This window comes from Hypanus sabinus, unplaced genomic scaffold, assembly GCF_030144855.1.
Source record: "Hypanus sabinus isolate sHypSab1 unplaced genomic scaffold, sHypSab1.hap1 scaffold_2549, whole genome shotgun sequence".
NCBI classification, from domain to species: domain Eukaryota; kingdom Metazoa; phylum Chordata; class Chondrichthyes; order Myliobatiformes; family Dasyatidae; genus Hypanus; species Hypanus sabinus.
The window spans coordinates 16,355-27,262 of NW_026780675.1; the positions used below are offsets into that span (position 1 = coordinate 16,355).

At 40.8% G+C, this 10,908-nt stretch overlaps 1 protein-coding gene across 1 annotated transcript; it reads left to right on the forward strand.

Annotated features, from left to right (window-relative positions):
* Positions 1–1,438: 1,438 nt before the first annotated feature.
* Positions 1,439–9,881, forward strand: LOC132388032 (large ribosomal subunit protein mL42-like). The gene is made up of 4 exons (XM_059960379.1): positions 1,439–1,509; positions 5,388–5,451; positions 6,090–6,174; positions 9,699–9,881. The coding sequence occupies exons 1-4, from the start codon at positions 1,452–1,454 to the stop codon at positions 9,864–9,866; spliced, it is 375 nt and encodes a 124-aa protein (XP_059816362.1). The 5' UTR covers positions 1,439–1,451; the 3' UTR covers positions 9,867–9,881.
* The last annotated feature ends 1,027 nt before the right edge of the window (positions 9,882–10,908 follow it).

The window sequence follows — 10,908 nt, forward strand, 5'->3', positions numbered from 1 at the left end:
AGAGGTCCAGAGTGAAGCCAGGTTGTTGGAGTTGTAAGGCAATGTGCTGTCCCTAAAAACAATGAAATAATTATTTGTTCAGCATGTAACCTCCTTGACCACTGAGGAATATTGGAATCATCTATAATCCTCGTTCTTCTTCCTCCCCCCCCCCCCCCACATCTTCATACCCTAACCTCTTTCTTTCCAGCCCTGATGAAGGGTCTCACCCAAAATGTCAACTGTTTCCATCATGGTGTGCTGAGATGCTTGGAAGTAGGTACAGGGGGGATGTTTTTCACACATTAGTGGGTGTGTAGTATGCACTGCCAACAACAGTGGTAGAGGTGCCACAACAGGGACTTTTAAGAGACGCTTAGATAGGGATATGGAGCTTAGAAAAATAGAGGGCGATGAGGTGGGGAAATTCTAGGCAGCTTCTAGAGTAGGTTATATGGTCAGCACGACATCATGGGCCGAAGGGCCTGTATTGTTCTGTAGATTTCTGTGTTCTATGTTCTTAAAATGATGCCTCAGAAAGGTAGTATCCATCATTAAGGACCCCCACCACCCAGGAAATGCCCTCTTCTCGCTATTACCTTTAGAGAGGAGGTACAGGATCCTGAAGACACACAATCAACATTTTAGGAACAGCTTCTTTCCCCTCAGCCATCAGATTTCCAAAAAATCCGTGAACAATGAACAATAACTCACTATACTTGGTCTCCTATTTGCACTACTTATGTATAAAATTGTAATTTGTAGTATTCTTATGTATTTCACTGTACTGTTGTCAGCACTGCATTACAGAAACAAATTTCACCACATACCGTTTTTCAGTGATTCAGGTTCAGATGTGAGGAAAACAGCGAATCCCAATTCATGTCTGCCAAATCCCATCAAAATTGGTCTCACTGTAGTTTAGAATCTCAAGGCCAGTCCCATTTCCCCCCATAACTACCTTGAAACTAACGGGAATGATTTTAAAGTTACCCTGTCTTTTGGCTGAGATCCCAGTCCCTTCTCTCTCATTTTAACTCCATCCTCTCTAATTTTTCCTATCTTCAACTGTTCCGCTGCCTCTATACCTTCCACCTCCTTTACGGCATTACAAATATGTTTATCAGGCTTTCTTCAGTTATGAAAATGTTTGAAGCATTGAGCTGGCATTGTTCCTCCACTGCAGTTCATTTGCAAACTTTGTGGCAGCGACAATGACATATATTGAGTTAACTCTGAGGACCAAAGAGTGAGATTCGTAATTTAGTTATTAACTCAGTTGTTCAGTGCGACTGTCTTGAAAGCCTTGTCTTCTCAAGCCCAAACTCCACCCGCACCATCATTTAAACTATTGATAAAATTATTGCGAATTTGCCACACTGCTCCACGTCCGGACTCCAGACCCCGGCCGCAGTTTCCAGACGGAACAGATTGATGGGGAAGACTCATTTCCGTTTCCGGTAAGCAGTAAAATGGCGCTGCTGGTCGGAGGAAGGCTGGTTACCGGGGTTGGAGCGGTGGCAATCAGAGGTACCTGTTGCGGCAAAAACGTCAGCGGTACCGGGAGCAGAGGAGAGACAGACACAGGCGGCCTGGGGTCATTGGTGTTGATAAAGAACCTAACCTTTGATTAAGGGTCCCCACTTACTCGGGAACTCAGTCCGCCCCTTTCACTGACTGATTTACCGGCTTCAGACAAACACCAGTAATCTGAGGTTCATGATTAAAGACGTCTAAATAGGGAACCACAAATAGCACATTTCCCAGCTTTGCTTTTGATCCCGACTTGTTATATTCATGAGTACTCCATCCCGCCGGCCCAACCCCATCCCAGTCCCTGGACTATCGTTGTCTGGAGCGTGCTGGGCCTGACATAACCTCAACCTCTCCTCACTCCACCAGCCTTCGCACGTCACCACCCTGGCACATATATACACTTGCCTCACCCCCTTCGCTCATGTACACATCAGCATTTGGTATTGGGAATACAATATTTTCGTGTGAAATTTTAAAAAATAGTGTTGTAATTCTCAGCAGGTCAGACAGCATCTGTGGACAGAGAAACAGTTCAAATTTCAGTTCATTGGCTCTGTTAGGACCTGTTTCTATTTCAGATTTCCAGCATCTGTAGTTTTCTTTTAGACATTATACCATCCTATGGCTACATGAAAACCTGAAACTGCCAGAAATGCTCAGCAGGTTGGGTATTGTCCTTGGTGCAAGAAACAACTTTTCCTCTACATTTATTCACCACGTTTTAATAAAGGCTTCTCCAGGCAGATCCGTTATGATTTACAACTCTTTACCATTTCAGAACTAACCGCATCACCACTTTTGTTGTTTCCAGTCTTTTAACTATCAGTGACCAGAGACTTCATGATCAGCATTATCCTCCGATAAGCACAAACACACATCTATGTATTATCTATCAGGCCAGCTTAGTACAGTCACCATCCTTTCCCATTCAGAAAGGGATGGGAAATGGAAATTTGAATCATTGTTTCAAGACTGGTCATTAAAGGGAAGCAATGGTTTGGCAAGTAATAATTGTACATTGCAATAAAGAGATGTATTGCCATCTCGGAAGCCCTTTATAGATTGAGGTGATACAGTTTTGGGGAAGTTTTGAAATCTAGAGTCTGAGGATTTCTGTCCAGACAGATGTTAGGTGATCAAGCCTCCACCTGTGCTACAGATAGATAATGATCACTGATGAAAGCTGTCGTCATTTCCCGCTTTACTCCCTGAAACTGCAAAGATTTGTCTGAAAGGTCATTGGTCTGTTTTCCTGTAAAGGAAAGAGGGAGTCCAGTCTCAGATTCTTAGCAGTCAAGTGGTTGGTCATCTCAGCATTGAGGGAAGTGTATCATAAGAACAGCACTGGAGAGGGATAGGAACAGGCAAGTTAGAGAAATGTTTAATTGGAGTAAGGGGAAATAGGCTATCAGGCAGGAACTTGAAAGCATAAATCGGAAACAGATGTTCTCAGGGAAACATACTGAAGAAATGTGGCAAACGCTCGGGATATTTGCGTGGGGTTCTGTGTGGATACATTCCAACGAGACAGTGAAAGGAAGTAGGTACTGATGAGATGTCGGGTAAGATTTTTATGCAGAGAGTATTGAGTGCGTGGAATGGGCTGGCAGTGAAGGTGGAAACAATAGGGTCTTTTAAGACTCCTGGATGAATATATGGAGCTTAGAAAAGGTGAGGGCTATGGGTAACCCTCTAAGGTAAGAACATGTTCAGCACAGCTTTGTGGGCCAAAGGGCCTGTATTGTGCTGTAGGTTTTCTATGTTTCTATAAGTGCTGAATGCACATTAATGTGATTGGGAAAAGTACGTGAGTGCTAAATGGGAGTGTATGAGGCAAATCTGCAGGAGTTGTGATTCTACGAGTTGTGTAGCCTTTCATGTGAATGTAAGCTGATCCTCAAGCACACATTGTATGCACTAATGCTATTTATTCTCCGTACATTCCCATCAATATCCTGCCACCACTGTACTCACCTGTCCAGGGGCCAACTTACTGTGGTGAATTAATCTACCAATCTGCATGTCTTTATGGTTCAGATGGAGACTAATTTCTGGTCTCATAGTGAGAGAGTGAAAACTTCACACCAACAAAACAAGTTTTGTTCTTCCCTCCCACCCACACACATGCACAGTCCAACACAGGGATTCACAGACAATGGGCATTGACTTCCTCTGTGGACTCGAAAACCCAGGGCTTTCAGATTACCAATCAACCTTCGGGCTTCAAATTATCAAAGCGTTGATATTACAGTTAACTGAGGGCCATGACTACCAACCGAGCAACCCTGAAGTTGTTTATAACAAAAACAATGGTTGTTTTGAAAGTTTATGGTACAGAAACAGGTTCTCATTGCAACACCTTCACTCCTGCTGACTGAACTCTCAGGATGTGACGTAGAAATTCATTGCACAGTTTTCAAACTTCTTTATTGTTGAATTTCCCAGACATTGTTTAGAATGTGATTTGACTCTGAAGGCTTGAATATCAAGTTTATACTTTGTGAGAATGACACTGATGTCTATCAGCTGCACCCCTGTACTGTCCGACAGTGTGTTAGGTATAAGGGAGTACGTTCAATGGAAACAAGAATGGCCATTTGTGTTGGGATTGAGCGTTTTGGGAATAAATCTCTGGTGGGCCACATCGATTTGTGGGGCACGAAAGGTGATCAGGAAAGAAGAAAGTTGAGGACACAACCCGATTGTACAGAGCTGGTGGGTAAAATACTGAAATTGGATGGGAAACGGCTGGTTTGTTTCTCTGGGGATCATGCAACTTATTGTAGGATTTTAATGGCCTCCGGGATACACCATTATTCATGTAGTGTAGGATGTTTTCATTATATTCTGATCTGTTGTACAATATGGATGCAATTTAGTTCGAATTTTAAATTTGCAAGTGTATGAAAATTCAAGTCTGGTGGACTTGAATTCATCAAGTTCAGGAATAGTTATTACCCTTCAAACATCAGGCTGTTGAACCAGAGGAGATAACTTCACTCACCCCAACACTGAATTGTCCCCACAGCCTATAGACTCACTTTCAAGGACTCTTCATCTTATGCAACACATACAAATGCTGGAGGGACTCAGCAGATCAGACAGCATCCATGGAAATATAAATCGACCTTCCTTCGGGACTGGAAAGGAAATGTGAAGACGCTAGAATAACAAAGTGGGGGGAGGGGAAGAGGATAGTTAGAAGGCGATACCTGAAACCAGGTGGGTAGGAAAGGTAAAGGGCTCGAAAGGAAGGAATCTGACAGGAGAGGAGAATGGACCATAGGATACCAGAGGAAGGTGATAGGTGAAAAGAGGTTTCACCTCGGAGTGGAGAATAGAAGAAGAGGGGAGCAAATTTTTTTTTTAACCAGAAGGAGAAATCAATATTTGTGTCACCATTTTGGAGGCTACCCAGACAGAATATAAGATGTTGCTCCTCCACCCTGAGAGTGGCTTCGGTTCGGCATGCCACAAGAGGAAACCATGAACCGACACATCAGAATTAAAATGTTTAGTCACTGGGAAGCTCTGCTTGTGTTCTCAATATTTATTGCCTATTTATTGTTATATATTCGATATTCTTTGTATTTACTGTGAATGCCTGCAAGAAAATGAACTCAGTATTATATATGGTGATATATATTAACCTTGATAATTTCGTAGAATTTTAAACTTCAAAATACATTAACAGAGAAATTAACATTTATTGCCCAGCTGTTTTGTGTCACATCTAAAGACAAGAAAGTCTGTACATAATGTTTTAATTTAATTTGTTCCATAAAGATTTTTGAAATACACTGATAGTGAGTTGATTACATTTAAAGCAGTGGTGTAAGTGAATAATACTTGAGCCACATTCTGTTATTTAGGTGGAGGCTGGAATTGTGTTTGCCAGAAATCTACGTATACTGCTCTTCCCAATGACTATAACTGGTGAGTAATTACATTTCTGATTCTTTTACTGAAAGCTAGACTTTCCTGCAGTAAATATAAGTTACAAAGTCACACCATGACTAAAGAATATGTGAGAGAGATCACATACTGAATGCAGTTTTAGTCTCCTTATTTAAGGGGAAATCTGTTAATATTGATCATACCTCAGAGAGGATTCACCAGGCTGTTTTCTTGAATGAGGGGTTGATTAACAATGAAAGATTTGACTATATTTGAAGACTGCCAGTAAGCCAACTTTTAACCCTCAGTTCAGAAGAAAAGGGTGATTTTATTAGAACCATAGAACGTTACAGCACAGAATCAGGCCTTTTTTGCCCTATTGAACCATGAGATTCTGAGAAGTCTAATGGGTTGAGAGGATGTTTCCCGCAAGGAAGACTCTAGAACTGAAGGCAGAATTTAAGACGATAGTGAAGAGGGGATTTCTTCGCTGATGGTCTTGTACCCAAGGGAGCTGTGGAGGTTGTATCATAACTTGTCAGGGCCATGATGCCCAGTTATTGAACTAGACAATAACTGGGCAGTGAAGTCGAGGCATCATTAAATGGTGGAAGAAGCAGGAGGGGTGGGATTCTTAACTGTCCTGGTCTTATGTTTTTACCTTCATTTCTTGACAGTAAAGTTGAACTTGCATTGACGTCAGATGGACGGACAATTGTTTGTTATCATCCATCGGTGGACATCCCATACGAACACACCAAGGTGGGTTGAATATTTACACATGTTTATGCTGGAGTTTTTTTTAAACTTTGTGTATACTTTGTTGTAGACATAGTGTTACTCAATACAATTTCAACATTGACAACATAACTTAGAATCATTTTATACAGTTCATAGCTAGAACAATTTAATAAACCATAGCAGTCCCATTTTGCAGCCTTGAGTCTCTAATCTTGCACTTATTTAGTGCTCCTTTACGTGCTGGTGAAGATTTCTGCCTTCATCGACATTGCAGATTAAGAGTTCCACACTCCCGCTACCTGTTCAATCTTGTATCAACTTTCATCTAATATTTCTACCAATGAACTTGAAGTTACATCTATTTAATGACTTCTTTGCTGAAAGAAATATGCCCTTCCTGTTTACTCCATGTAGGTCTTGTAATAATTTTATGGATTTCATTCAAATCTCCACATCGGTTCCTTTATTCCAAAGAATGCAACCCCAGCACAGACAATCACTCTTTCAAACCACATTTCTCCAGTCTTGCAAGAATTCTTGTAAATCTTCCCTTATTCTCTTTGGTGCTTTCTCATTCCTTCCCATAGTGTAGTGACTGACACTGTACAGAGAGCTCTGCTATTGACTGATTACAGTTTTACACAGTTCTGGCACAATCAACATCTATATATCTTAATTAATCTGTGCTTCTCTGAATATTGATTTATTTTTATTATTTTCTGTTGCTACTTTCAATAATGAGTGTATACGTGTCTCAAAGCCCTCTGTTCCACCACAATTAGTACATTCACTTGCTTTGTTTGCCTGCTCCAAGTACCATAAGCTGTAAGAGTACATTTAGGCCATTTGGCCCATTGAGTCTACTCTGGCATTCAGTCTTGGCTGATTTAATTTCCCTTGCAACCCCATTCTCCTGCTTTCTCCCCATAAGCTTTGATGCTGTTGCTAATCAAGAACCTATCATCATCTACTTTAAGTGTACTCAGTGACTTGGCCTCACAGCCGTCTGTGACAATGGATTCCACCAATTCACCGCCTTCTGGCTCATCTCTGTTCTAAAGGGTGGTCCTTCTATTCTGAGGCTGTGCCCTCTGGTTCTAGATTCCACTACAGGAAACAACTACATGTCAGCAGCCTTCCACTCTTTTCGGTTCACATCCTTAGCCAAAGGCTAATGGAAACTTATAATCAAATGTGCACTTTTTCCTCCCTTACTTTTTAAAAGCCTGGGAAATGGCATCCATATTTTAAAGTTGTTGAGCCTCCTTGTATGTTGTTTCTCATTATTTATTCCCATTTATGGTATTTCATATTTTTCTCCTCACTGCCAATACATCACCTTCTTCATGAGGACAGATGTCTTCCACCTACAAATTAAAGCTACAGTTTTGACCTTTAATAAAGCTCACTTTCCTTTTCTTTCTGATTCTCTTTCCCTTGCTTCATTCATACACTACTTAAGGATCTTCCTTTATTACAGCTGTAAAAATTATTTTGCTTGCCTAATTTCATTTTTTAATGTAATCATTTTTTATAATTCTGTCATAGCTAGATTCAAGCTTGGCCATGAAAGGGAGAGGATTGGCCAAGCAGCTAGCAACCACATCCCATAAAATCCCAGAGCTTCAGAAACATCAAAAGAAGCCCAAAGACCTCATTCCTGGGAAAGGAAGCATCTTCAAAGATGGGCCACACCTGGGTAAAAACTTAAAAGACTGGCCCAGGACAGGGGACTCTGGCAAGATGCTTTCAGCAGCATATGCCCCAGCATGGGTGATGGGCTAAGCAACAAGCATGAGTTTTTATACTCCAGACTTTTTAGTTTTTGAGCTCTTGATATCTTGATATTTCTCATAAGCTGACTTGTCCATCTTTGGCTCCTGACCTCTGCTATAGGCACTTGAGGGTGAAGCTGGTTTACTGTGACATTGATAATGCACCCCAGTGTTTTTTCTAGAGGATCAACTAAACAGGTGGATATCATAATACAGATAGTCTGCCAGATTTGTTATTATTAATGGAACAAATATGGGATACAAATAATAATGGTGAAATTTAAGTATTATTGTTGAAGAAGGTGTTTTGATTTTTTAACTAGAGTGATATTTTTGGATTTATTTGTCTAAGGAATTTCTGCTGAATAAGATCTGATGAAGGGTCTCAACCCAAAATGTTGACTATTCATTCCCCATCATAGATGCAGCCTGACCTGAGTTCCTCTAACATTTTGTGTCTGTTCCTCTGAATTTCCAAAATCTGTAGAATCTCTTGTGCTTATAATAGTTCCTGGGTCTTAGTGTTTGTTCTTGTTAGTGTTTAAATTTTGAATTAACACAGCATTAGACTTAAGAGGTGTACAATCCTGATACCATGCTCTACGTTTGTTGACAACCTTCCCACTGGAAAAATACTGAAAAATTGGTATTTGTACTATCACTTGGGGAATTCAGTGAGGTTGTTGGATTAATATAAAGCCGTTGTTTTATAATAACGGAACATGAAGTCATGTTCGGCTCTATTACTTCTTGACAATTAAAGTGTGGAGCGAGATTTAAATTGACAAGGACGAGAGCAGAAGGCAAACGGATGTTCAATGCCATCTGCCTGTGTTCGACCAGTCTCCCTGTCACTGCTGCTGGAGAAAAGTGCTGGAGTCTTGGGTTTGATCTCCTTGGTGGCGTGACTCATGGCTATGGGACTTTATCTCAGGGGAATCTGCGGTTTAATTTTTAATGCCCTCAGCACTGAACGTGCTTCGATGATTTGCTTTCAGAGGGTTCTTTGGTTCATGTTCCATGTGCTTCTGGTTTGTCTTTTTTGCTATTTAATGGGTTCCATGGTGCTTTTTGTTTCATGGCTGCTTATAGGAGGAAAATCTCAAGGTTGTATACTGTGTACATACTTTGATAAATGTACTTGAAGTATCCTCTTCTAGGGTAAGGGGGAAAAGACAACAAACCCAAGCTGTCAGAACTTTGCAGAATAACAGTACCAATATGTCTTTACGTGCTTATATTTAGTGTTGAAAACATGTTTTTTTGTTGCTTTTAATTATTTAAGTATAGGTCAAGGGGGGGGGGGGGGGTAACCTAAAGCTTGGACAAAGAGGAGAAGTGATTAACAGATGGGGGTATGTTATCAGTAGAGCATGGTGCAGATTGTATGACCATCCTCACTGTTTCAATTCTCTAAATTTAAGGACCTCAAAAGCAATTTTTAAGTTGTCCCATTTATTACATATGTGTGGAGCGTAAATGAGAAATGAGCAGCAGGATTAAAAGTTTTTTTAATGAGTCATGTTAGCTGCCGTATATGCTGGGCGACTTACAATGAGGGAGCTATGAACTGGGCCCAGTGATATAAAAAAAAATGCAAACTCAAAAGCCTGCACCCAAAAGAGAGTGCCTCTCATACATAGGAAGCCTAACTGGTTCACCACGTGATCAGTCGGCCGCAGGAATACTTGCCATATTCTAACAATTGATTTGCTATGGTTCACTGTTATTGGCTGATCAGTTCCCAAATTTGATTCGTACTGTTTTCAGCCCATCCCACGACCATCCCCTGTGGAGAATAAAGAGGAGACTCACGAACAGGTACTAAAGGCCAGATTAGAAAAAGAAGGGCTGCAAGATAAACAGAGGCCTACAATCGAAGAACTCAGCAAAATGTTCTACACAACGAAACACCGTTGGTATCCATTTGGACAGTAAGTACTATTTGTCCAGTTCTCATAACCACAGTAGATTTCAGTATTTATAAGAAATGTGCAGTGAGTTTGTGTTTGATGTAACCTTAAGGCAATTCATCTGACAAAGATCAATCGTGGTAGGACTAGACTTGAGTATTTGGAATTACTTGGAATTTCTTTCTTTCCTCTCCCCAGTCCTACACTGGGAGTGCTTCCACTTTGGGGTGTGTAATGGGATGTTCTCAATCAGCTTATCTCTTCCATGTATTTTAACTACACAGTGTCACTTTCTCCAGGTCTGAGTGGATCTTAGTGTAAAGTAAATATTCCATAGGAGTTCTGCTATATAGATGGCAACCAATCAGTACCTAGCATGTCTTGTATCACGTCATTTAGATTATAGTTGATCTGTATCTCAAGTCCCATCTATCTGCCTTGATTCTGTAAGCCCTTATACTCTTACCTACTTAAAACCAAACCATAAGTGTTGATGAACACAACAGATTCTGCAGATTGCTGGAAATCTTGAGCAAAACACAGAAAATGCTGGATGAACTCAACAAATCAGGTAGTATCTACAGAGAGGAATAAACAACACTTCAACCCCAAACCCTTCATCAGGGCTCAAAAGGAAGAGGGAAGGAGCCAGAATAAAAAGGTTAGGGGAAGGGAAGGAATGCAAGCTAGCAGGTGGTAGGTGAAACCAGGTGAGGAGGGAAGGTGGATGAGTGAGGGAGGGGAATGAAGTGAAAATCTGGGAGGTGACAGGTGGAAAAGGTAAAGGGATTTTAAAAAAAGATGAATCTGATAAGAGAGGAGAAAGGGAAGGAGGAGGGTGTGAGAAAAATATCAGCATTGACATGTTCACTTAACCCTTCTCTCAATAGGTTTTCGGGGAGAAAGTTTGAAATCTCACTGCCCTTTGTTGTGGATACATTTTAAAATTATGCTTCATGTTCTGGACATGTTCACTGGAGAAAACAGTTTCTGATTACACCATCAAATCTAATCAGAAGTTTTTAAAAAAGGTTGAATAGCTGTCAACCATTCAGTTGGTGAGATCA

Excerpts from the sequence above, each read along its gene's own strand:
- LOC132388032 (XM_059960379.1), top strand. The coding sequence starts at position 1,452 with ATGGCGCTGCTGGTCGGAGGAAGGCTGGTTACCGGGGTTGGAGCGGTG. Across the intron at positions 5,452-6,089 it reads CTTCCCAATGACTATAACTG|TAAAGTTGAACTTGCATTGA; the intron begins GTGAGTAATTAC and ends ATTTCTTGACAG. Across the intron at positions 6,175-9,698 it reads TCCCATACGAACACACCAAG|CCCATCCCACGACCATCCCC; the intron begins GTGGGTTGAATA and ends TACTGTTTTCAG.